We start from the raw sequence: 25,792 nt of genomic DNA, 5'->3' as shown, positions 1-25,792 counted from the left end.
TAATGTTTAGCAAGCCAGCAGTGAGGAATGATGTAAAATATCACAGGCTTACAGTGTCAGGAGTAAATGTGTGGAATCCATTGTGTAGATGAAGAGAAGTACATAACTTTGCATGTCTGTTTAAAAACCAAATGCTAAGTGTTTAGATTACTTCATACTGAGTGTACTGTGAGGATTGTTACACCTTTCTTCGTTTCACTGGCCAGAATAATCGTCAGAATAAACTAAACTAAAGGTAATTTTCAACACAGTGATAGCATGTGAAATATACAGATATAGTCTCACACTGAGAATGAATAGAAATGACACATGAGTGATTTCAAACTGCAGTATTAAGAGGCTTTTCTAGCAAGGAGCACATTAGATATACATCAGAATTTCTGGCATGTGTGATCCATGGCTGTCTGCTGTAATCACGGTATAATCTTGAAATCCTTCCAAATCCCTAGAAATCTGCTCTGTACAGTGAATCGTCGAGGATGCCTGCACGCACACACATGCACAAAGAGGCATAATTATCGTACAAACATGAGCATGCACATGTACTCTCAAACCCACTCATTTGCACGTTCATTCCCTTGTGCGGGCTGTTGGTTAATGATGTCAGTGCACGTACATGACTGTCTTTTTGAGTTATTGATTTGGAGCTGGTACTGCCTCGTCTTTGGTCTGAACATAGAGAAAAAAAGACTCATTATGTATTCTTTCATTATGAAAACGTGTTTCCTCTCTATGGCTGACATTTTTCTGCAAAACCCTTCTGATTGCAAAATCCATTGTTATAATCAAGATTTCTCCTCTCTGTCAGTCTGTCATACCTCATGTGGCTGCACACGGTTACCTGGGCTACTGCTGGACATTTTTCTTCTGCTTTTGCTCAGTCTCTGGACAGACCTCCTCCGCACTTGACTCCCGACCACTTACTCACTCTGCACAACTCCACCTGCTTTTTTCAATTCTGTAACTACTCTTATAAGCTTAGCACCTCACACCTGAAGCTCAGCCTTTAAATGATGAAAGCTCTCAGAAGGCCCCAGCAAAAAGAGGAAAAAACAATCAGGCATGCTTTGAATTGTTAAAGAAGTCGTGGGCAAATTATCAGAAGGTTTTCAGAGCAGCGAAACAAAGTGACTTTTACAGACCTGGCGTTTCAATTAGGGCTATTAACGCTGCAATTATTTCCTCCTAACTCTGTGCCATTGTAGGGAACAATGTGGGAGAATTTCCTGAAATCTTTTTGTTGATTCCACATCAAGCCCCTGCCTAAACATACTCACTTGCCTTATTTGCCCCCATCTTTCAAATGCTTTTTGTAAGAAAATAATTAAATAAAAGAGAGTTCCCTTTTAGGCTTTCTATTGTCATCCTGACTCTGAGGCTGTCTAAGCGAACCTCCTGTAGTCGCCATGGCAGTGCATTACTGTTGCTATGGTTTCCCTGTCTGCAGGATATGGTTCAACCGGGCCTGCCATATTAAGTCTGCTCCTCAATGAGCCAGCCTACTGTTAATGCTGACAGCAACACAGGAGTACACTCAGCTGCCTCTCTGCTTTCTACATTAAAATCTTTACCAGTGAGAATCACAGCCCCACAGCGGCTGATTCACTCCCTGACTGTTTCAGAGTTCGACTAAAGGTGTAGTTATTTAATAGCGTGGCTGTTAACATAAATCTAAAAAAGAATAAAGTACAACATTATAATGACGTTAACATTCTCAAGCCCTTGATTTCTATTTTCCTTTGGTGGTAATCTTCTTATTGTTCCAGATGGAGTGGCTGCAAAATTAAATACTGTGATGTCACAGTGAGATTATTATGGCTCTTTCAGACTGTGCTGTATCATAGATTTATCTCAGTGCTTTTCTTTTAACGTCATAGCAACCCCGTTGTCTCGGTCAGTGCTTCAGAGGATTTGGTTTCCTTCGTGTGTACCAAAGCACAGAGGAAGCATGTCTGGTGATTTCAGTGACTGCCAATTTTGATACTTGTTTACCATTTGTTATGGTGTGTGTGTGTGTGTGTGTGTCCATATATGTGAGTAACTGAGTGTCTGTATGTGTGTATCTTTGCTGATTGATTTTTAATTGTATCTTACAGTTTTTTTTTTAACTGCCCAGGGACTGCAGATGGAAATTAGCTACTAATCTAAATCTGGTACAAAAATGTTTTCCCTTTATGCAAATATGTTAATGTATTTTTTTACATAGTCCCTGAAAGAAATAAAGAATAAACAAATAAACAAGATGTATAAATCTTTTTCTAATTCTAATTACAATGGCTGGATTAGTAATGCAATTTGTAAGAGGTTTTTTTGGTAAGCATTAACCAGCTGTTTGCACTTTTATGCTTAAGATAATACATGTGCAGTATATTAAAGTTTGCAATAGGTTGCCCAACAGAAAGCACTTTATACATCCATCAGGCAAGTCTGTTGGTATTAATATTAGATGTTATTCAGGTCTGCAGAGCGGGAAAACATGTTTATCCTTGTCTCCTTCTCACCTCTTTTAGTTTTTACAGTTGAGTCAAATCCCTGCTGGTTTTTATTGATAGAAAAAAGTGAAATTTTTAAGCAGGTACTTGCGTACTCTCTCTGGTGCAGGTGGTGTGATGGACTGTTTTTTCCCTGCCTGAATCGAGTGAATCACTGCATCCTACTGACTCGGTTTTAAACTTCATTTTTTAGCATTGTCAGTCTTGAAAATCACTGCATTTTCTTTAGAATAAAAAGCCATGAAAATAAAGTTTGATGTGGTGACAGACCTACATAGACTTATATTTATATAATAGGCACACATTTATCACCTTGACGTTGGTTAAGCTGTTTGTTAGGTACTTCTGTACACTTTGGAACAAAATCTTTCACTCTGGAACACTGACCAAGAAATCAGCATTGTTTTGATCCAAGATCTTTCACTTTAAAAGACAAAAAACAAAAAAACAATGACACAGTATTAGGACATATAAAAATCTTTGTGAGACTTCTTCACTGGTTGGGCGGGGGCAGGAAATGCAGGTACTGATGTGTAACTAATGAAATGTCTTAAGAAGAAACTCTACTTCCAGCTTCTAAACAAGCTTATGTAACACATGACAAAGACAGCCTTGTGTCATCTTATTCCTTCATATAATGTTCATTCTTAGGACTGATTTGCATTTTTTTGGTTTCTACGTGTGCACGCGGTGTTTCTGCACGCTGAGCTTTGTTTAGTCAATATTTAAGCAAATGCAAACAAGCTTACCGGCTGAGTTGGTTAGGCCTACCCAAGTGACAATAATGTGGTCCTGCACACTGTAGCGTAGGAGGGAGTGACTCACGCATGCGTATCAAACCCTCTGCCCCTGCCAGCGCTAAGTGACTGCTGAAAAACAAAGACATTGAGCCGCGGCTGGGAAATGTCATCAGTCATCTCTAATGGAGGAAACAGATTTCTGACAGTCAGTGGGCTTATTCTTTGAGGGGTGAAATGAGAGAACTGGCCTCGATGCTTTTTTCTGCATGTGTGTAATCAGGACTTCAGATCTCGCAACAATAAGTGAGTACGTCGGCTTTTGAGAATCCACAGGTTCCAGATGCTATCCGCCTGTTTCTAGAAAGATTTCCGCGGTGTTTCTGGATGGGTCCGTACTCAGTGACAGCAGTTATGCGCGAAGAAACTGTGGGATCACTCATGTAGTCGTCTCACATCACGGACTTGTTTATTTCCCCGAGTCGAGGAAATGATGAACTTAGTTCTTACTGTGTAAATGAGAATTGCGCATTAAGGGCTATATGAACGCTTCGGTTATTAGATGAGCGCCTCAAAATAACGATTAAAATCCAAGAAGAACCCTTTTTGAATGTGTAAATCAGAAACGCGTCTTTTCTAAGAGTTCTTGGCGTGGATTTTCAGACACGAAGAGGAAAGTTACCTGCGCTCTTATCGGCCGAGAAGAGGCGCTGTCCGTGGTCCTGAAGTCTTTTCAACAACTCCTCTGTCTCACACCAGACTTCGTGTGAAGACTACTTGAGAAAAAGACCAAGTTAAAGCGATACTGTCCTCCAGCAGCTCCACAAAGAGCTGAATATGGTAACGCAATATAAGCTTCATCGGCAAACTTTGGTACTTTTGATTTCTCTTGGTAAGTATAATTCTGCAAGATGTCAAAATATCCTGTTTGACTGTGGACTTATCATTTTCTATCGTACGTTTTTATACAACAATGAGTAATCAGGGGCCTTGGCAGTGGCTTGCGAACCACACAGGAAGCTGTGAACTCAAAACCCAGTTTCAGAGCAGTCCCATTGGTCTGCAGAGCCCTTCACTGCTTAATGTTGTCAGCATTTAAGGGAAATGAATAGAATCGTTGAAGAGAGGCCACTGGGGTTAAGTTTCTTCACTTTCCCCATTTCCTCTGTCCCCTTCATGCCTTCCTCTCTATTTCTCTGCTCTGTTTCCATGTGTTTGTGTGAGCCCTCAGCTTAAAAAAAAAAGAGAGAGAGAGGATAGAATCAATGTTTGTCACTGTCAGCCCAGCGGGCTTTGGGTTATATAAGAGCACTGGGCCCAGTCACATAAACACAAGAAATGTGTCTTTGTGATTATAATCCACTGAATTTTTTTTCTTGCATATGTTTACTCACTTCCTACGCCTCTCCCAATATTCGTCTACCACTAATGCATTTATATTTCAATTAGCTCCTCCCTTTTGTATTATTTCCCTCTTCCTACACTACCCACAGTTTCTGCACTCCCTCTATCCATTTATTCCTCCCACTGCTAGTAAATACTAATGGGCAGAGGCCATCATTAGGGCTTGAATTTGCTATCAATATTGTGATTTAAGTGTCTCCAATGGCCCACAGAGCTTTATAAACCAGTTTATCTTTTTAATGCTCACTGACTTTGCATCTGGTTCAACATTGGGTTCAGTGTGAGACCTGATGACCAAAGGGTCACACATCAGTGGGTCATTAAGTTATTACAAAGCATTAAAACTGTTCTAGCATGTGTTTATGAATAACTAAAAAATGATGCATCGCGGCAGATTCTACAGAATGCTTGGAATTTGATCAGTAATAAGTGCATCTTTAAAGGGACATTTGACACCTAAAAACAAATACACTATATATTTTGTTTCCTCTTTCCATTGTGTTGGTCAGTTTTAAGAAAGTACATTTTTACAAAATCTAATACATAAGTATTGGTTTTATTTTAAACCTTGAAGTTTTCTGTTTTCTTTTCTGTGCAACATTGGAAAGCACATTCTTAATGTTTAGTGGGTTCAGCTTGTCACATCATTCATGTATAAAAAAATATGGTCATGGTAAAAAGAAGGTGAACCCTCTGAAAATGAACCCAATTCTAAGGTTTTAGATAACAGAATATAACAAAAGTGTATCTAGTCTTTACCAGGTCTTAAAGTTAGGTAAATAGAACCTAACATGTACAGCAGTACATGTTAGACTGTTATTGATTTGCCAAAAACTAAGCTAAAAGAAGCAGTCGGTAGCTTATAGAACCACTTAATTCACTTTCCTTTCAGTTCACTTTTATTTATATAGCAGCAAATCATAACTTCAGCTGCCTCGGGGTGCTTTATATTGTAAGGTAAAGACCTTACAATAATACAGAGAAATCCCCAACAATCAGACAACCCCCCTTTGAGCATGCACCTGACAGTGGGAAAGAAACTCTGCGCCATTGTAGGGAGCAATGTGGGAGAATTTCCTTAAATCTTTTTGTGGATTCCACATCAAGCCCCCACCTAAACATACTGACTTGCCTTATTTGCCCCAATCTTTCAAATGCTTTTTGTAAGAAAATAATAAAATAAAATAAAACTTTTAACGGGAAGAAGCCTTTGGCAAAACCAGACTCATGGAAGGGGTGATGGGAACTGGGGCAACAATGACTTAAATAACTTAATTTTCTGTGTGACTATCAGCCTCCTTTTCTTTACAAAGTTGCTTCAGTACATTGAGATTTGTGTTAATGCACAGCTCTCTGGGGGGCTGCAACACCTCGATTATTTTACTTTTTGGTCATTCTGTTCTAGATTTGTTGCTGTGCTTGGGATCATGTTGCGTGACATAATTTCAGCCAAGCCTTAACTGTTGGAAAGATGGCCTCACATTTGATTATAGAATACTTTGGCATACAGATGAGTTACTGTTTGACTCAAGGACTGCAAGGTGCACAGGTCCAAATCATCACCCCTCCACCTGCAGACAGGATGAAGTGTTTGTGGTGATAAGCTGCATTTGGTTTTCTCCATGTGCATTAAGGCCAGATATCTACACATGAACCCCAAATGTCCAAAGAACATTGTTTCAGAAGTCTTGGGATTTGTTCAGATGCAACTTTGCAAACCTAAGCCATGCTAGTATTTTAGGAGAGAAAAGACTTTCTCCTGTAAAACCCTTCCAAACAAGCTGCACTTGTGTAGTCTTAAAATAATCTTAACATTTAATGATTGACTTCAGACTGTTAAGAAAATACCTAATAACCCTGCCCAGATTGATGGACAGTAACAGTTGCTTCTCCATTGCTGATGTCTTTCTTCCTTGGCTTTGTGTTAACTCACGCCTGAATGCTCCAGATGATCAATTAATCGAGTATGTTTGATTTGCAGCACCTGGCCTTTTAACTCATATGGAGGCAGTAAGAGTGTATGTCGTTTTTCACACGTAGCTTCTGCATTTTGGATTAGTTTTTGTAAGGAAATAATGACACAGTGTAGGATGTCATGTTTTCTAGTTTATCTTGGTTGTATTTGTTGAATTTAAAGACCTGCTAAGGATGAGATTATTTTTAATTATATTCTTTTGTGTGAAACCAAAGAGGGTGTGCTTTCTTTTTTTCTACTCTTTCTCTCTCTCTCTTTTTTTTTTTTTTTACAATTACATTGCGATAAACTAAATATATGTAACCTTTCCATGCTTCTCAAGTCCACCTGTGCATGCCGGTATGTGTCGATGTCCAGTCAGACACAGAAGCAATTGTGGGAAAAGCCATGAAGTTGACCTGCATCTCCTGTTTGAAGAGGGAGGAGGTCACCGTAAAGACATTTGTAAAATGGCTTTACACCCCAAGTCCAACAAAAGGCAAAAATATTTCATATCTTGTAAGTTATTTCTACGTTATTGTAAATGATCTAGCACATTGTGATTTTGCTCACACTGTATGTGTATTTAATTAATGCCTGCACACTTTTCCTTTCTTCTAGATATACGAATATAACACTAACAATTCCAATATGGACGATAATCCATTTAAGGACCGTCTAAACTGGAACGGAAGCAAGGACTTACAAGAGGTCTCCATTGAAATCCGTAATGTCACCCATAATGACAGCGGTTTGTATACCTGTGAAATTCGTCGTTTGTTTGACTTTGAACTATACACTCCAGTCTTCGAAGTAAACAAGACCATCAACCTGACTGTGAAGGAGAAAGGTATGCCTAAATGTTAAATTCTTGCACGCTATCCACCTGTGTCCTGTGCTCAGCTTTAGCTCTTTTTTCCACATCAGTAACACGAAATAAGTCAAATATAAATGGAAACTAAAAAGCTAGTAATGACTGATATGATGAAAAATCTCTCTCTCAAATATCTTCCCAGCATTAGTTTGTGTATGTTCCATTTTCCCCACATGCTCTAATATTAACAGGGCAGATTTGTTTTTGTTAACGAGTATTCTCCAAACTCACTTAATGAAAAGAGTTTGCAAATGCAGTACACCTTAAGTGACGATTCCACTGTAGACCTGCACATTTAACACTGAGATGAGAGAAAGACTAGTCTGTGTTTTATGTTTATTTATGTTGCACAAATCACCAACAGTAGATAAAAAAATAGTACATCTAATATTGTGTGTGTGAACGCAGTCTGCCACTAACTGCACCACTTTCCTTCTTTCCCCCTTTCTTGTGACTGTACTGGTTTAAAAGGAATAACTGTGTGTTGTTTTGTCTGCCTTTATTGTCCATCAAAGCTTTCTTCTGTTGTCAGTGAAGGTGTTAATTCAAACCAGCTACTTTGCTATCTATAATAAGGGGTAATGTATTCTGCTTCCTGAATGCTTGGCTTGCTGAATGTGTCATGTTCCACCTTAATCGAATATACCCTACGTATATTTGAAATTACTCAACTCTCCCCATTTCTCTAACCTTACATTTTCTATATATGCTTGCACATAACATATTGTGAGCTATCAGGCGATAGGCTAGTTTGATTTAAAGAGTTTGCACCCATTAAAAGAAGACTGAAGAATAGAGTACAGTTAGATTGTTTTTATTATATTCACAGCCTGTCCTCCATATTTCACAGAACAGTTGTTTCAGATTTCAAAAAGCCTGCAGCTAGTGCACTGTACACTAGACCATGGTTACATTAATGTTGCAGTAATGGCATCCATAGTGGTAGAATGGATTACTTCGTGGCTGACATATCCATGCTTTCCCATCAAAGGGATTATATTTCACTAATATTCTCCTTTTGCTGGGGCTGCTGAATCAAATCAGAAAAAGCTGTCAGCTGTCTGGTCAGCAGGCTTTCTGGAATTTGTTATACACTAAGTGACACAGTGGTTCACAGTCACTCGTTATGAAAACAAATGAAGGACAATAAAAGGAAAACTTTCTTTAACAGCCGAAGGTGCCCATGTGCACTTTGAAACAGCTTCCGCTTGCTTGTAATCCCTCTTCTTGTTCTTAATGGGTTGTTAATGGGATGCTGTTCTAATGGCCTTCCATTGTAAACAATGGGCAGAAAGCAATAAATGAGAAAGCATTTTCAATAGGATGTTGACAAGATATCAAACAAGATATTTGTTTGATTTCACTGACTGGATATTGAATTATCAGTAAAATAAACTATCTGTTGAACCGCAGTGACATTAAAACCACCTGTCGAGTACTTTGTATGCCTGCTCTGGGGGTGCCTTTGTCTCACGATAATAAATAAGCAGCAGATTCCTTAGTACCTGCAGGATGGTGCCTCCATAGGTGGGGCTTGTTCTCGTTCTTCACCTGCATGGTTAATTTGGAGGGAGTTTGGAGGCAGTGCCTTGGGCTCGTTCTTAATTAGTTTTATTGTGTAGCCATATGTTCTATAATGTCTATGCTGGTGAAGAGCGTCATAGGTGTATACAAGACTCGCAGAATTTAATCCCAGCAGGCATTGTGAATGGTTTTAATGTTGCAGCTAATCTCAGTGTATATTAAGTATGTAATATTTAGAATAGGACTGGATGATTTATGTGCTATTACTTATTCCAGAAGCATCTCAGAATGGCTAATGAGCAGAAGAGGATTGTTTACAAGGAACAAAAGCTGTTCTGGTGTCAAAAACAGCATGCAATTATTTTTACGACAGATTCTAAAGTTAGAGTATGTTTCACGCTCTGAGAACCTCTGTGACATTGCATATTCATCCTATTTTCATACTTAAAGATACCCTGTGGAGATTTAGTGTTTTTATATGCAGATTTAGGTCGAATGTTCGATAGAGATGTTTGCATACACATATGTAACAACAAGATAAGCTCTGCAACAAAACAGTGAACACTGTTAGGAAATGTTTGGTATAAAAGCAGCCTTGCAAAATCTCCACTGGGCACCTTTAACTCTGTAGGGTCTTTTTCATTATATTACAGGTATGGCCATAATATTATGAATGCAACATGAAGTAGTTTCTGCATCACTTTTTAAGAGTATCTACAGTCAGGATGCTCCTGAATAAAACACCTTTGTTTGCTTTTTTGTTGTAGCTGCATAACTATATTTATCATTTGTTTAATTGGATTTGTTCTTCAGTGAAAGACATAAAATGCATTAAAAAATTATGTATGACAAATGATTGTGGATCAGCAGTGTTGTACAAGCTCAGGTCTCTTCTGCTCTTTTCTGCTCGCGGTATTCCAAGGAAGCATGCATAATGAATAATACATGTGCTTTGCCACTGTTTTAACTCTGCAGCCAGTGACGACACCACTGCAATCTACTCTGAGATCATGATGTACGTGTTGCTGGTGTTCTTGACCTTCTGGCTGTTGGTAGAAATGGTCTACTGCTACAGGAAGATCTCCAAGTCTGATGAGCAGGCCCAGGACACAGCGTGAGTCTCATGTACAGATGCACAGACAGATAAATGTTAGCAGGGATGTGACTGAACAGCGAATTTAAACAGCGTGTGTCCTGAACACAACCATGATGTCACATTTTCAGATATTTATGCGTTATGAGTCAAAACTCAGCAGTGGGTTTACATTAATTTGAAAGTCTGAAGTCACCAAGGGAGTGCACAAATAGCTGTAAGTGTGTATTTGCTTAGGACTTCTGGTTACATAATTGTAATTTAAAATCTAAAAAATATGGTGGGTAGGGAAATGAGATTTAAGAGTCAATCGGGGAAGAAAGGGACTGAGAGTGAAGGAATGAGGCAGGGGGGCAAACACACAGACAGAGAAGTAATTCAGTCCATCAGTTTGTAACCCTCCTGCAACACTAATCTGTCTTTTACCTAAACTGCTGACTGCTCTTTTTTTCTAAACAACCTTTTAACATCCGTGATGGATTTTCAGCTCCATCAGTGACGGGCATTTTGCATCGCCTTGTCAGTAATGTCAAAGACCCAAATGCACCTTTATAGTCAGCTCCCACTGGATTTTAGTGGTGCCAGCTAACCTTCACAACCCACAGTTACAACTTTTGTACAGGGACCTTATGTCCTGAAGAGAGCAATCATGCATGTGCTGATCCGGTTATTTTTATTTTGCAAACACTTACTGAATCTGCTACACTACAAATCTGCTTCCTTCAGTGACAGATTAAGTCCACGTACTGCACAATATGCACAACATTGCTGAATATTCACAAGACCCAATATCCAGGGTTTAGACATATTACAACATAATAAATAGTGAAGTGTTTCTGTGAGCTAATATATTTCAAAGAACTATATTTTCAACTAAATTTGAAACTAAACTTCTCTAAAAATATTCGGTTATTCATTGGCTTTCTATTTTACTATTAGCACTAACAGGTAATTAAGAGTTATTGGAAGTGGCAGAATTAAAATGCAGAACTTTTCTCACAGTTTTCAAATTTTAGAAAACAGTCCTGTACTATCTCATATTTGTGTAGTGACAAATGTAATCAAGCACAAAATTAAAAATTACAGCATTATTGGCCAGTGAGGCCAATGTTTGGCCAGTGAGGCCAATGTTTCAGTGTTGTCAGATAGACAGACACACAGACAGATAGATGGACTTTGGGGCTATTTTGTAATCAGTATTGTTTTTTAATATGGTTTAATTTAAATAGCAGTAAATCACTCTGACACTTCTTGGTCGCTGAGTTTTACAAAGTAGGTATTACAATCTGTGTTTTCCTGAAGCATTTAGGTTCAATTTTATGAACAATAGACAAATTGACAGATAAATTAATAGTCCAATTATCAAAAAATAAAATGCTCCAAAAATTCAAAATATCAAGGCAACCTGATTCAAAGGCTTTCTGAGTTTTCTTATCTGTTGATTTTCTAAGATTTATGCATTTCGATGGCCTCACCAGCTTGAATTTTCTTCCTCTTTTGTGGTGTGCATTGTGTTTTCTCCTAGTTGTGAATTGGGGACCTTTTGTGTCTCAATCACGCTTTTAATTTCCAATTTATACAATTTTACTTTTTAAATTTTGTTTGGAAAATGAATTGCCCACCCCTGCCCTACAATATAAAAAGACATTAAATTTTAACTTTAAATATCTAGGTGATCTATGTTGCTATAATTATATTCAAAGAATTAAATAAACATGAATTAAATACTAATGGCTCCATTGATTCTGGTGAACCATCGGAAATATAGGAGAAACCAAAAGTTCCATCCATCCATTTCCTTCCGGCCCAGGTGTCGTAGGGCGAGAGGAAATGGGACACGCTGAACCAAAGAAAGACATACAACCATTCGCACACTGGGCAATTTAAAATAACCAGTTAACCTAATGCCATGAACTACAAGTCGCTGGACTGTGGGAGGAAACACATAGACACAGAAAGGACCTTCTCATTATCAAGTAACAGCGCCACACCCCCAAAAACGAAAAGTTGTAAAGCAAAAGAAAGAAGCTTTTTAATTTAAAGTCAACAGCAATAGTCAAAAAGCTCAGAAATCTCAAAAAACTATTAGATCTGAGTTTTCTCAGCTGTAATACTGTAGCCTTGTCACTACCTGTAGCTGAAAGACTGCATAGGCTTTGGCCATTAGCCATTAGTGACCCTTATGACAACACAGAAGGTCTACCCATTCAAAGAATGCCATATGTAGCACAAGTAGGACATTTTGAGATTACCTTTTGTGATGCATTAGTGGTTGAGAACGTATTAGTCATGTCCCTAAAGGAGAAGATAGGAGGCAACGATGTGATCTGTCAAAGAGTTAAATTAGGCTATTTCTGAAATGTGCTTACAGTCACAAAACTCGTTTCACTTGTATAAAGTGTTCTTCATCTACACACTTTCAGTGCAGCTCTTTTGAATTGGGAGCATATTCAGTGCAAGTACTGTGTTTTGTTTTTTTAAACATGCTGATGGTTGGCTGTAAAATGCTGAATTAGGATGTCACATCTTGCACATCTTGATGTGCCTTCCACGCAGTCCCTAGGCACTGCTCGGATTAGATATTTTTTATCTGGTAAAACTCATTCCTTATTTTCTGTGAATTAGAGTCACATTTTCACGCTTCAATAAACAAAACGGAAATTCTGAATTTTTGCACTGTCATGAGCACTAAGTAGCTGTGGTGTGTGGTGCTAGAGAGGCCCATAGCACCAGGTCTTAGACACTCCTCTGTTTTTCTGCCAATCTGCCCACAGGACAAACTACCTAGCCATTCCCTCTGAGCAGAAAGACAATCCAGCCGCTCCTGTTACAGAATAAAAGTGGTTTTCAATGACACGGTATTTTATATGTGATTCTCTCATCCCGATTCTAATCACTGAAATCATCCCTTGTCTTTCAATTCATGTGTTTGTACCTTTATCACTCATAATTGTGCAGCTCTGTGGAGGAGTCTGCTGCTTCAACACCCCTTGTGCCCTTCTTTCTCATCCCCTTCAAAGGGGCTTTCATTTCTGACATTAAAAAAAAACAAAAAAAAACGGCCTCACTTAATCACGAATCCTCCATTTTTATTCAGTCACCATTCAGTGTCCAATCTGTCCCACTTTCAATGATTTTCCATTAGGAACGATTGCACATAATTAATGCAAGCAGTGTTGAATGAAGTATCTGAAAGTGTGGGGAATGTAAGCATGTTCATTTTAGATATATTGATTTCTAACACATTGAATGTTATGCACATTTGCATGTTTAGGATGTAGGTGCCACAGTGCTGTGCAAAAGTCTTGAACCATTCATTTGCATCTTGCAAGAAAATTGGAAAATGGATGCAGGTATTTACTTTACCTTTACTTGACCTACTTGATCTTTACTCTTTAACAGCCTGAACTCTTAAACAAGCTTTCTTGTCATTTATTTAAGCAACTTTAGGAATAGTTCTCCAGGCTTCTTGAAGGACTTTCAAAGCTGTTCTTTGGACATTGGGTGCCTTTTGTTCTGTTTGCTGTCAAGACGACCCCCCCCCCCCCCCCCCCCCCCCCCCCCCCCCCCCCCCCCCCCCCCCCCCCCCCCCCCCCCCCCCCCCCCCCCCCCCCCCCCCCCCCCCCCCCCCGCCCCCCCCCCCCCCCCCCCCCCCCCCCCCCCCCCCCCCCCCCCCCCCCCCCCCCCCCCCCCCCCCATCTCCTAATAATTTGGAGGTCCAGGCTCTGGGGAGGCGAATTCATGACTAAAGGTGTGCCATTGTGTGTTTTCCTATTCACGTATGCTTTTTTTAGTAGCATGTCTGGTATCATTTTCATGACATTTTCTTGATAGTATTGCATGTTGGATCAAACTCTGATGGTATTTTTTTGCATTTGTAATACCATCAAGTTTGACAAGATACCGCTTGCTAAAATGCCTCCCCAAACAATGACAGAGCCTCCTCTGTGCTTTAGCTGCAATCACTCATTGTTTCTCTTGACCTCCTCCATGCCTACTGACATTGCCTTGTTGCCAGTTCAGTACAGTTCTTTTGTAATTTGGCAAACCTCAGCCTTTTCTCCCCATCCTTGACAGCAACCTTTCCACTGAGACCTCTTCTGATGAGGTTTCAGTGAACAGTAGATGGATCAACTGAATTTTGATCTCAGTTCCTGTGTCAGGTCTTTGCTGGATTTCTTCGTGTCATGTTATATGTAGACAAAACACAGACTGGTCCATCCCTTGAACTAGGGGTCTTTTTTATGAATGATTCAAATGTCATTGTTAAGTGGCTTAAGAAAACATTCCTCTGAAAATGTTGATGTTCAAGGACCGAATTAAAAATAGAATAGAATAGAATACCCCTTTATTGTCATTGTACATGTACAACAAAATTATGGGTGCTCCACACCAACTGAGAAGGAATAATATTATAAGTAAGACAGCAGGAATAAATTACAAACAGGAGAAAATTATACAATCAAGAGGAATGTATAATATACAAAATGATAGAAGAGAACAAAGTGCTTGGAAGTAGTGCAAAAGACCTGACCTCCAGAGGTGGCGGAGGGCAGCCAATTATTTTTGAGTGGTGTTAATTACCCTCTGTGCAGCCTTCCTGTTCTTAGTAGCCCCTGCTTTCCAAACACCAGCAGGAAGAGGGCACGCTGTCCACTGAGGAGCGGTAGAAGGACAGCAGCAGCTTCTGGTTCAGGACATGGAAGAAGTGCAGGCGCTGCCGAGCCTTCTTTACCAAGGCGTTTGGGTTGTGTTTCCAGGTGAGGTCGACGGAGATGTGGGTGCCCAGAAACCTCAAGTTGGAGACATATTCCACCCACTCTCCATTTATAATGAGAGGGGAGTGGACCTGTCTCTGGGTTATCAGCTCACACCTTGTACAGAGAACTGTCCCTCAGTCTGAAGGTTCAGTTACATGTTATAATCAGAGCCTGTAGTTTATCAAGGTTTTCAGTTCGAAAAACTCAGATGGTTTTGGACACTGTAACATTCTCTACATAGCAGTTAATATAGAAAAGGACAGACTGAAGAGAAGATGGACCAGTCTGCCAGATCAGAACAGTCCTGTAGCTGGAGGAGAGCATCACCCGGCCATCTTTTACTGACCTGGGTACTCGGAGGAGTTTGTTTCCAGGGGGGGATGTAGGCAGAGATGAGGAGCAGAGAGACGTGGTCAGATAGTGGGGGATAGGTGTTGCTTTGTAGGAATGAGAGACAAAGCACCTAAAGTTGGAAGAAAAAACTTGAAAAACCTTCTGAAAGCCTGAAGAACTATTATTAAGGACCACTTTAAAAAGTTACAAGAAAGTCTGGCACCTTGGAGGAAAAAAATATAAAGAAATGAGGGGAAGCTCAAAGCTTTTGCACAGTAATGTGTGGTGTTGTAAAACTGGATAAGGATAAGCATGTTTTCTGTTCTCCTTAGGTATTGACTAATAACAGTGGGACATCGGTTTCATCAACCCTATCTGTGTCACTATGAAGATATGATTACTCCCAGGCAGCGATGGGAATCCTGCCAACTGACTGCCCCTGTGTATCGACTGTGTCTTGTGACGAGCCAGTCAAAAATGTCCAAGTGCTCAGTTTTTCTCCTGCCTTTCCTCTCCAGTGCTTTTTTTTTTAACCTTTGTGCAAGGCGTCTCTAAAAATCAAGTGCTTTCACAGTTACATCAGGTTAAAGAACACAAATGTCATTGTACTGCACTTTTTATCAGAGAATTACAAGCCATTCTTCATTTGGACAGAGCAGTGAGCGGACTAACTAAAGAATTTCTTGGTAGTTAGTAGTGCGTCTGTGATTTATATGACCTATAAACAGATATGATCCCAGAAAATGTCCTAGTCTGTTATGTACATCTTGTATACTGAATATATACTACTTTTTCAGTTCTTTTTTTTAAGTTTTCTTACAATTTTATACCATGCTGAGATTTTTGGGTCACAGTTTTATTTGTACTGGCCAAAAGTCTTTTTAAGGAAACTAAAATGTGCAGCTTTTATATTGTATGGGGCCTGCATTTGTCTTTTTTTTTTTTTTGCTGTAACAAAATGAAGTGTAATACAAAAATGGAGTGTAAATATGCATAAAATACTGTTTCAAATCACACACTTTTAGCTGGTCTGAACTGATAAATTTCTTATACTCTCCTCTGTAAAAATCTCATAGCCACACTGAGCTCTGGTCTTGAAGTATATTCTATAGGTCAAGTCTTGCTTCATACAGTTAATCTGAAATTTATACTCAATGCTTTGACTGTTGCTGTTCTACAGTAGCATTGCTATTGAGACTAAATGTGTGCCTCTTTCTATAATACAGCACTGTAGAACTTTATATACTTTGTGATTCATTCCACCATGTTGGTTTTGTCTGTTACACATATAAAATATGCCATGTTTCAGTGAGCTGCTTTTAAATATCAAATACAATGGATTCCACAATCTGTGTTAAAGCTTTTCTGTTGTTGCTGACTGAAAACCTTTACTAATACTGTGACATTTAAAGTTATTCATATTCAGGGGCCGGACTACTTTGACTGGTACCCAATTTCCAGAATAAGGGGGATGTGCAGGGCTGTAGTAAGTACAGAAAACAGGTCTGGCCCGGATCCGGCATCAAGCTGACACTTCTGACTGCCAGGTCTGGCAATGATGGCACTATTTATGTTCCTATTTTCCTATTTTAGTTAGAAGACCCAAATACGATGTTGCAATACTATACTGCTATGGCCAACGTTTCAAATTAACAGGTTTGTGAGTGTCCACTTTATCCAAAACCTAGCGAGGGTTTACTCATGTTTACCACTGAGTGGCTGTAGCTCAGGCGTTAGAGCAGATCACCTACTGATTGGAAGGTTAGTGGTTCGATCCCTGGCTCCCCCAGTTTCCATGTCAAGACTATGAATGTAATTAGGAGCCACTCAGTTTAGAGAAAGTGTGTGATTAGGCAAATGTAGAGAATAAAGAAGCGCTATATAAGAAGCAGTCCAGTCATGTTACTTTTGCACTATTATGTTCCGGCACATGTTGTTTTTACATGGCTTGATTATTACATGGGCCAGCATAGGACCACCAGTGTGTCTGCAACTGGCCTTGTGCTGGCCCATGTGTGGGCCACCTCTGGCAAACCTGATCTGGTGCAGGTGGAAGAGAGCCTATAGAGGTGGAGGTGTGCTCTGGAGAGAAGAGGAAAGATAGCCAGTTCAAGCAAGACAGAATATATGTGTGTAAATGAGAGGGAGAAGGCTGGAAAGCTGAAGGTGCGTAGTGCAGCCGCAGTGAAGGTAGATGAGTTTAAATACCTGGGGTCAACCATTCAAAGAACAAACGGAGCACAAGAAAAAGGAAGAGTGGTAGAGTGGGTGGAGACATGTGTTAGGGGTTATTTGTGACAGAAAGATAGCAGCTAGAGATAAGTCAAAGTTTATTTCTAAAGCACATAAAAAACAAAAACACTAAACAAACAACAACCCTAAATAATACTGTGTTTGTTCAACTAGAATGGAAAGCACCTGAGAATAAGTATTATTTAAATCTGTTTTAAAATGATTGAGAGACTCTTGCGTGAAAATGATGCATGGAATGGTGAAATTAATGCATTTGGCGATTAGACTCCGATGAACCATTGTGGCTGAACAAAATACCAACGGAGATAGGATATAGGACAGGAACCCCCAGAGTCTAGGCCAGGGGTCTGCAACCTTTCACACCCAAAGAGCCACTTGGACCCGGTTTCCACGCAAAAGAAAACACTGGGAGCCGCAAATACTTTTTGAAATCTAAAATGAAGATAACACTGTATATATTGTTTTTTTTTTACCTTTATGCTTTGTGTGAACAACTAAAGTAAGTAAGTAAAGTTTATTTATTAAGCGCTTTTCACAGACAGGCAGTCACAAAGCGCTGTACACAAATATTAAAATAAACAATACAATCAATAGACATTATACACAATGTAAAAGATCAAATGTAAATAATGTAAAGAATATAAAATACGGTAGATCAACAAAAGGCTTGTTTGAAAAGAAAAGTTTTAACTGCTTTTTAAAAGAATCCACAGAGCAACTAAGGTGTGTTGCTTATGAAATCCATGAAGTCTAATTTATGTAATTACACATTGAACTCTTAAAGAAATAAACAAAAGGAAAGACGCCCAGCTGAACTAAAATGATCCATGTAGCAAACAAAAACTGTTGTGAGCCGCCACCCTTATATCGCCTTTGGGCTTTTGGAGCCTTGACCTGACTTTAAAAAATAATTGGAAAAAAAGCACTATGCTGCTAAAAAAGAAAATAGATATTTGCAAAATTCTGCCTAAATATGTATTTTACCTGGTTAATGTGTGTGGCGGGGCGTGGTCTGCAGTGCCGCTGATGGGAGTCGGACGCACCTGAGCGGCACCCGCAATGCACTGCCTCTGCCGCCTTAAAGTCTGTGCTCTCTCTGCTGTTGTGTTGGTATGTGTCGGGCTGCGTACAGCAACCGTGTGTGAAACGCGGTCAATAAAGAGATGCTGAAAAGCATGTTCATGCAAACATCGTCGGGTCTGCCGTGATATGTTTACAATAAGACTATGGTCCCGAACCTCTGCGCACAGCGTCTGCAAATCGGGGCTTTCATCTTACGCAGGACTGTAAGCTGTCATCTGTGAGGCGTGAGCGGTGTTTGTTTTTAACATAGTTCACGGTGGAGAACAGCTGCGACATAATGTGGATCCGAAGATCCATAATTGGCCTACCTGGGGTTGAAAGTCTCGATAAATGCACAGGCGTTTCGGCGGGTACACCGGCTTCCGGAGTGTGACGCTTATTTTGAGCGATGAAAAAATTAATAAATATAATTTTATTTTTATATTTCAAATCACAATAATCTTCCAATTTAGAACTACAAGTTAAAAAAAGAACTAAACACAAATAAAATACACTTCAGCTAAATACTTCTAATTTATTTTCCCAAACCACCCGGAGCCGCAAAATAAAGACTAAAGAGCCGCATGCGGCTCCGGAGCCGCGGGCTGCCGACCCCTGACCTAGACAATGGTGGTGGTGAAGATGAAGAGTGAGTCTTGGCTGGAGCTCTGAAGTGGCAGCTGATTGGCCCAAGGAAAGGGAACTTGTGCATAAGCTTCATTTGGTTCGTAAACCCCAGTGCTCTGGCAGGAGTGTAAGGTTACAAAAGTTCAGTTAACTATGGTGGCAGCAAACTACTGAGACTCTTAAAACCAAGTAATACAATTTTAACCTGGATCCAGAAATGCACTGGAAGCCAGGGTAAGGAGCCTAAAAAAGTACTGTGATCACACCATTTCTTTCTCACCAAAAAGCAAGCAGGCGACAAAGTAACGACTAACAGAGCCAAAATAGAAATGACTGCAACAGTCTAAGTGAGAGGTAATAAAAGAGTGAACTGATCTCTCAAAGTTATGTTACAGGAAGCAGGCCTTGACTTGAGGAGCCTTAGTTTAAAAACAAAACTCATCTTAACAGAGTTAATCTGTTTATCTAATTTTAAAGCACAGTCAAAAAAAAATCACACCAAGGTTCCTTGCCATTAGGTAACAATAAGAAGCTAAACCACCAATGTGACTCTCATCCTTATCTAAAAGAGTTAAAGGAAAGGTTTATAAGATGGTAGTGATTCCTGCTACCTCTGCCTCCTCCTGTCAACCTGAACGTGGCAGAGTGAAAAATTTTCACTGGGAGTGACCAGAATGGACAGGATTAGAAATTCGTATACTGGAGGGACAGCTCGAGTTGAGTGGTTTGGAGACAAACTTATAGAGGCAAGGCTGAAATGGTTTGGACATGTTGAGAAGAGGGATAGTGGATATATTGGACAAAGGATATAGAAGATTGAGCTGCCAGGCAGGAGAAAAAGAGGAAAACCTCAGAGAGCATGGTTAGTGTGACAGAAGAAGGGATAGAGTGAAATTGGGGGAAGATGATCCGCTATGGTGACCTCTAAAGAAAGCAGCTGAAATAAGTATGTTACTCAGCACTAGGTATCTTTATATAGAATGGCCTGTTTGCCAAGCTAGCTAGTATTAGCTGATAACGTAGCACTCCCACTGCTCGCCTAAATTTGTTAACTTCTGACTCCTATAAAAGTAGTGTTGGGGTTGCAATGTAAAAAGGAGGCTGTAAAGCAGGAGTTCATGTGGCTACATCCGTCTTTCGGTGCCATGCAAACTGTATAATGAGTCCTCTGTTACTTTAACTCTACCAGGACACTGAGAAGAAAATGCAATATTGACCCTCAGCAACTCTTAACTCATGTTCTCCTTATTATCTGTGACTGCAATGGTGATGAAAAGAAAGAAGTTGGCTTTAAATCAACCACAATAAGCCCCACTGGCATTCACAGCTCTTATTAACTCAGCAGAAAAGCAGCTAACAAAACGCCTTTCGATTAGTTTCGACTTGAAGTAAACTCGGTGTATTTTAATTGTCTGTCTTCACAGAGCTTAAACACATACGTACAGAGGGGTTTTATTCCGTGGGAAGAGAGCTCCTTCAGATATGCAAAGTCAGAGGGGCTGATGAAGACAAAAAGACAGCAAAAGGCGAAGGTACTGGCAGGGAGAAATAGATGAAAACCAGCACTTAAGAGGGATGTGATGTATGTTGCTCTTTTAGCTAGCCGTGACCCACAGCAGTGACAGATATAGCAGCAGCTGTTGTTATAGCAACCCAGGCATGCCTGAAACAAGGCAGATTGCCTGGAAAAGATATTACCAAGTGATAGTTGAGACACATTAAGTTTTGCACTAGAGAAAATCTGGAGTGCTTGTTATAGGCAAAGTATAAAGACGCCACCGGTCACATAACATCTGCTCCAGGTGGAAGTAAAAAGCCTTGGCAGATTATCCCAGAATATAAGTGAACACAAACCAAGGTCAGCTATACTGTCCGAATGGGAAACAGGTAACGTAACCAGTGTGGCCTTTATCCATCCATCAAGTTCACATAAATTGGTTATTGATTGTGGGACACATCCCATAAACTCTGTAACAATGTGCCATTATGGATTTGAGATACATTGTGAAAGTGCAATTCTGCCTCCTCCTCGCACCACCCCTCCTCACTCTGTCTCCCTCTCTCCTCGCCTCACCATGTCTCTACCTTCGCCTGCTCTTTTGTTACAATGTGCCTCCCTGAGGATACAACCTAGTAATACGGCCCACATTCTACTAAAATATGTTTCAATTAAACTGCCATGCCCCGACTGCCTCAGTGCTCCAGTAAGCATTTCAAGTTGCATAGGTTTAAGAAGGCAGGACAAGCTGTGGCAACAAAGACTCTTAATTTGGAGGTAATTTCCTTTAAAATCACATAAAGCATCGCTAATAGTGGAGAGGGATCTTGAAACTTAAAAGTCCACGGATGAAACACATGGCATTTTAAACATATAAAGTGGATGTCAGTGGATTCAAAGACTTTTTTTCATCTAAACAACCATCATACATTGTGACCATAAATCATTAATCATGCAAGTAGCTGAGTGCCTGTCATTTGTGAAGGGTCTTTGTCTCCCTCTAGTGTGAAGCATATTATGTAGTAAAAAAAAATCAGCGTAATGAATTTAGAGCTTTCTGTTCCTCTGTCAAGAAAGATTACAACACCTAAAGCAACATTTGTTGGACACCTCAAGATTATTGTAATATTTCACAATGAATTCAGACATTTAATTAATTTATTCACACTTTCTAATTTGGAAGGCTGATCAGAAAGGCTTGGCTGTGGACTCTCTATTGATACAGCAGCAGGCTGTAGGCTACCAGACATTACAGTCACCCAGAAACAAAGCCTATTGATTGCCGATCAATAGTCACTTTGGTGGATGTGAGCTCCTATCTGTTTTAGCATTACATTGTCATGATAGATGGGAACATGCTGAGTGAGTAAAGTGAGCAATTATTATGCTTTGATATTCTGGTTTTTAAACAGGATACAATTCCCCCCCAATTTCTCATTTCTTCTCTGAACAGCATGCTGCTTGTTTCTGGGAGAGATTTAACCTTTCCCCCTTTAACTGCTGTTTATAAACTCATTATAGAGCTTCTTTTGGGTCCTCAGTTACCCTCTCTTTTAGACATGGTTTGATGCATTTTGGCTATCGAAGAAAAGATAAAAATATTACTTTGGGAACAGATAAAAGAAAAGGTAAAAATATTACTCGGGGCTCTCGGATAAACAAGCCCAAAGTAGCTTTCGTGAGAGAAGATAAGGCCTGTTTGTCCTCCATGTGTTTGTATCACTGACATTTATTCTAAATGAGTTCACTGAAAACAATCCTGTTTCAGAAATTGGTTTTCTTGGCGATTAAGTCCTGATTGTAGCACACTCAGTCTCTCCTCTAAACTGTATCTAGGATGGATTTGGCAACCCATTTACTTTGTCCATTTCAAAGCCCCCACATTAGTATTGGGCAGGGTTGTCGCCATCATGGTCTTTCAGAAATGACCGAATTTTGATGAGAAGGTGGAGTCCTAAGCTATCAGATGACTCTTGCAAACTCAATCCATGGATTTTATGGGTTCAAGCAAAGTCGGTTGAATGCTTCAAATAAAATTCAAGATTCTGCTCCAAAGCTCAAGGACCTCTTGATGGCCTAACCCACCTGTACAGTTTATTAGTTATTTGTCAGACATTTACAAATTACTACAAAAACATCAGCGGCACATACACAGTTGAGTTCAGTGATTCAAATAAACTCAGTGAAGTCATTTTAACATAGGAACCAGCCCCAGATGGTCATTGGATGAACATCAGATACCTGCATCCCAATATGACCTCAACAGAGCACAATCTGAAGGTATAAAAAACCAATGTGCTAATGTACCTAAAAAAAATCACTTTCTTTTTGTAATGAAGTACAAAGGCATTGTGAAAAAAACATTCACATTTTACAGGCCACTGGAAATCAGAAGATGGAAAAAGCTTGAGATGCCTCGAGAAACATTAGGGCTATTTTAGCAATATGTCTCGCGTTTTCCACATTCACTCAGTCTACTGTCATTACAGAGAAACTCTCCTGTTGTAAATCATAAAAACATGCTGGCATGGGTTCTTGACTTCACCATTTTCAAAGTGGTATGACAAGCCATTGGTAAAGTATTACTAAGAAGGCTGTAAAAATGATGATGATCGTCTCAGATAAGCTTTCTCGTGATGTTGTAGACTCTTGAAAGAAAATGTCCAAACATTATATCCTCATTCTCTTTTATTTTCACATTTTTATATTCATATAGTATTTTATGCTTTATATGCAAACTCTGGCAGCAATGACGTCACTTGAGGGCTGTGACATTGGGCTTGGATCATGTCCACAGGAGGAATAGATAGCAGGAAGTAGCTCAGGTAAGCAACAGGTGACAGGTATCATGCGAAGCAGCAGACAGTGGAGGAGACCGTAGCCAGTGACCCACAACCTGAAACCAGGAGCAATGCATCAAATGATGTAAAAGTAATAGAAAAATATAATGAGTGACAGGCCCCGAAGGAAAACAGAAGTAACCTGAGGGAGTTGGTGACACAGTGGCAGGTGAGGCTGTACGAGCTCCTGCAGCACAAAGACAAATAAATAGGTGATGATATGCTGCCTCGTTTTCTGACATGTAGCACAAGATGATCAACAGTGCTATTTATTAAAAGACATAAATGATTTTCTGGATGACAGATACGGCTGACTAAATCTGGAATTACTTTTTCTTTTCTCTGACTTTCAGAAGTGGAGTGAGAGTTAGACGGACAGCAGGATCTAAGGAAAGAAAAGCACATAAAGGAGACGAAGATGCCTCTAAATAAATATCACTGCTCTTTATAAAAACTCCCTGATGGGAATTTTAACTGGAGGAATGTGTGCGTGTGTGACTTGGCCTCTGCTTGGAGGCTTCCAATACATTACAAATGAATGTCAGCGACAGAGCGAAACTGTTTTATGGAGCTAAAATGACAGATTATCTGCTAAAGAACAGGATCATCAAGAGCTAATGTAGTGGAAATAATTATGCTGCCTGAGCAGTTCTATAAGAAACTGCTAACTATACAGTAGATACGATACTGAAGGGTCTGTCTAAGTTGAGTGTGGCAGCTCTCTTATGGGGTTCTCTCGCCCCCCTGTCTTCTTTCTGCTGCTCATCTGTGACTGTGTTTCAAAAACCTAAGGACTTCCTGCAGATCTCTAAAGAAGATTGAGCTGGGAGACAACCTGTACAGAGTTTTCAAAGACTTTTTAGACTCTGGGATGATGACATTGTGCTGTAAAGAAAGCTGCTCTTCTCATGCTGTTTCAAAAACAAGAAAGAAAGGAAAAGAACTATTTAAAATTTGAGTACATTTCAGCTCATTTTCACATCGAATTCCTGTACACACAAGTATGGAAAACTTATGTATTGCATATTGTGATTTTGTGACATCAGTGGCTTTGTCAAAAGAGCTGTCTGGATGTGACACTTGTCAGTAGCTCAAATGAAAGATTTCAGTCGGGTTGATCGTGTGTTTTTGTTTAGGAGACTTGAAGCATTTGACTATGTAAAATAAGGTCAGTTCATGGGTTAATTTGTTTTGCTAAAAACACCGGAATCGCTTTGACGACATGAGGAAGGTGTAGTTAACTCCACTTTATGCATTTGTAAGTAAGCGAGGGAGACAGTCTAAGTTGCGTAAATGTCCTCATCAGGAGGAGCAAGAAAGGCTGTCTGCAAATTTCTGAGTACGCACCTTCTACAAGAGCACCAATTTTCGAGCTTTCACCCAGCAGGCTATAAGAGAAAGATACTTCTAATTATAAACTAAAGATACCTAGAAAGGATCTCATGAGGTGAACTTTGCAGCAGATACCAGCTCGTCTGCTTATGCTGCTAATGTTACAGCATTTGTTACCAGCCAAAACTGATATTAACAGACCCGAGCAATAAATGGAAAAATATGAAAGCATGTATGCTCTGCAAGTGTTGGATAAAGTGTAAGGACATACTGTTAGTAGGCTGTAAAAATAAAACAGCAGGCAAAAGTTCCAGCTGTGCTGCAATGGAGCAGAGAGGGATGAGTGTTTCTAGTGAACGATATCAGTAAGAAAAAAAAAACTATAAAAAAGAAACATTTTGAAGCACATCTTTACTAAATTAAGCATACATAAATGAATAAATTAATGGTGTTTGTGTTTGGATTAATATTGTCACAGGTTTTAAATAAATTTGTGAGGTTTTCACTGGTATTTTGCACCATGGCATTTGGTGCAAAATACATGGATGCAGCTGGTCCCCCATGATGCATCCATGTATATACGTTTATCTAATACCCAGAAAAAAATCATTACGTGGACACAAATTAATCAGAATGTGCACACAAATTAAGCAGGCCATGCACAGGAGTTGTATTTTGTGAGCCATTTTATTATCATTGACTGTCTTTTTATAGGGACGATTAACTGGGAAAAACTGGGAATGCGACAGTTGGTAAACTCAGTGCTCATATATCAGCTGAGAGTGAGGTGTGGACGACCGAGGGAAAACATGGAGTGAAATTAAAATGAATGAATATGATTTTTGTTGAGGAAAAAAAGGAAAACACAAGCTAATTCACTTGTGCACAAACTTTAACTGGAATGGTGTCTTTGGTTCATTAGAAAATACAGCATGTTGGCCATGAGCTTTCAAAATGGTGCACTGGGCCAGATGGACCTTTTTCCTATTGGAGGGGGTGTTTGTGAATA

The 25,792-nt window shown here is 39.7% G+C and overlaps 1 protein-coding gene across 3 annotated transcripts; it reads left to right on the top strand.

Annotated features, from left to right (window-relative positions):
- The first annotated feature begins 3,303 nt into the window (after positions 1-3,303).
- scn3b (sodium channel, voltage-gated, type III, beta) lies at positions 3,304-16,519 on the top strand. Of its 3 annotated transcripts, XM_042218087.1 has the most exons (7): positions 3,309-3,535; positions 3,893-4,121; positions 6,931-7,106; positions 7,209-7,437; positions 9,961-10,099; positions 12,853-12,936; positions 15,504-16,519. In XM_042218087.1, exons 2-6 carry the CDS (start codon positions 4,067-4,069, stop codon positions 12,914-12,916), a joined length of 663 nt encoding a protein of 220 aa, XP_042074021.1. In that variant the 5' UTR covers positions 3,309-3,535; positions 3,893-4,066; the 3' UTR covers positions 12,917-12,936; positions 15,504-16,519. The 3 variants fall into 3 exon arrangements, with proteins under 3 accessions (XP_042074023.1, XP_042074022.1, XP_042074021.1); XM_042218088.1 differs by lacking the exon at positions 3,893-4,121 and having other exon boundaries at positions 3,306-3,535; XM_042218089.1 differs by lacking the exon at positions 12,853-12,936 and having other exon boundaries at positions 3,304-4,121.
- The last annotated feature ends 9,273 nt before the right edge of the window (positions 16,520-25,792 follow it).

Source organism: Haplochromis burtoni, unplaced genomic scaffold, assembly GCF_018398535.1.
Source record: "Haplochromis burtoni strain Fernald_Lab_line unplaced genomic scaffold, NCSU_Asbu1 Contig_15, whole genome shotgun sequence".
NCBI lineage: Eukaryota > Metazoa > Chordata > Actinopteri > Cichliformes > Cichlidae > Haplochromis > Haplochromis burtoni.
This window is presented reverse-complemented; position numbering and strand designations above follow the sequence as displayed.

What these genes read in the sequence shown, in the direction of transcription:
- scn3b (XM_042218087.1), top strand. Translation starts at nt 4,067, where the DNA reads ATGGTAACGCAATATAAGCTTCATCGGCAAACTTTGGTACTTTTGATT. An exon ending in GGTACTTTTGATTTCTCTTG is followed by an intron (nt 4,122 to 6,930) that starts GTAAGTATAATT and finishes ATGCTTCTCAAG; the next exon opens with TCCACCTGTGCATGCCGGTA. An exon ending in CCTGACTGTGAAGGAGAAAG is followed by an intron (nt 7,438 to 9,960) that starts GTATGCCTAAAT and finishes TTAACTCTGCAG; the next exon opens with CCAGTGACGACACCACTGCA.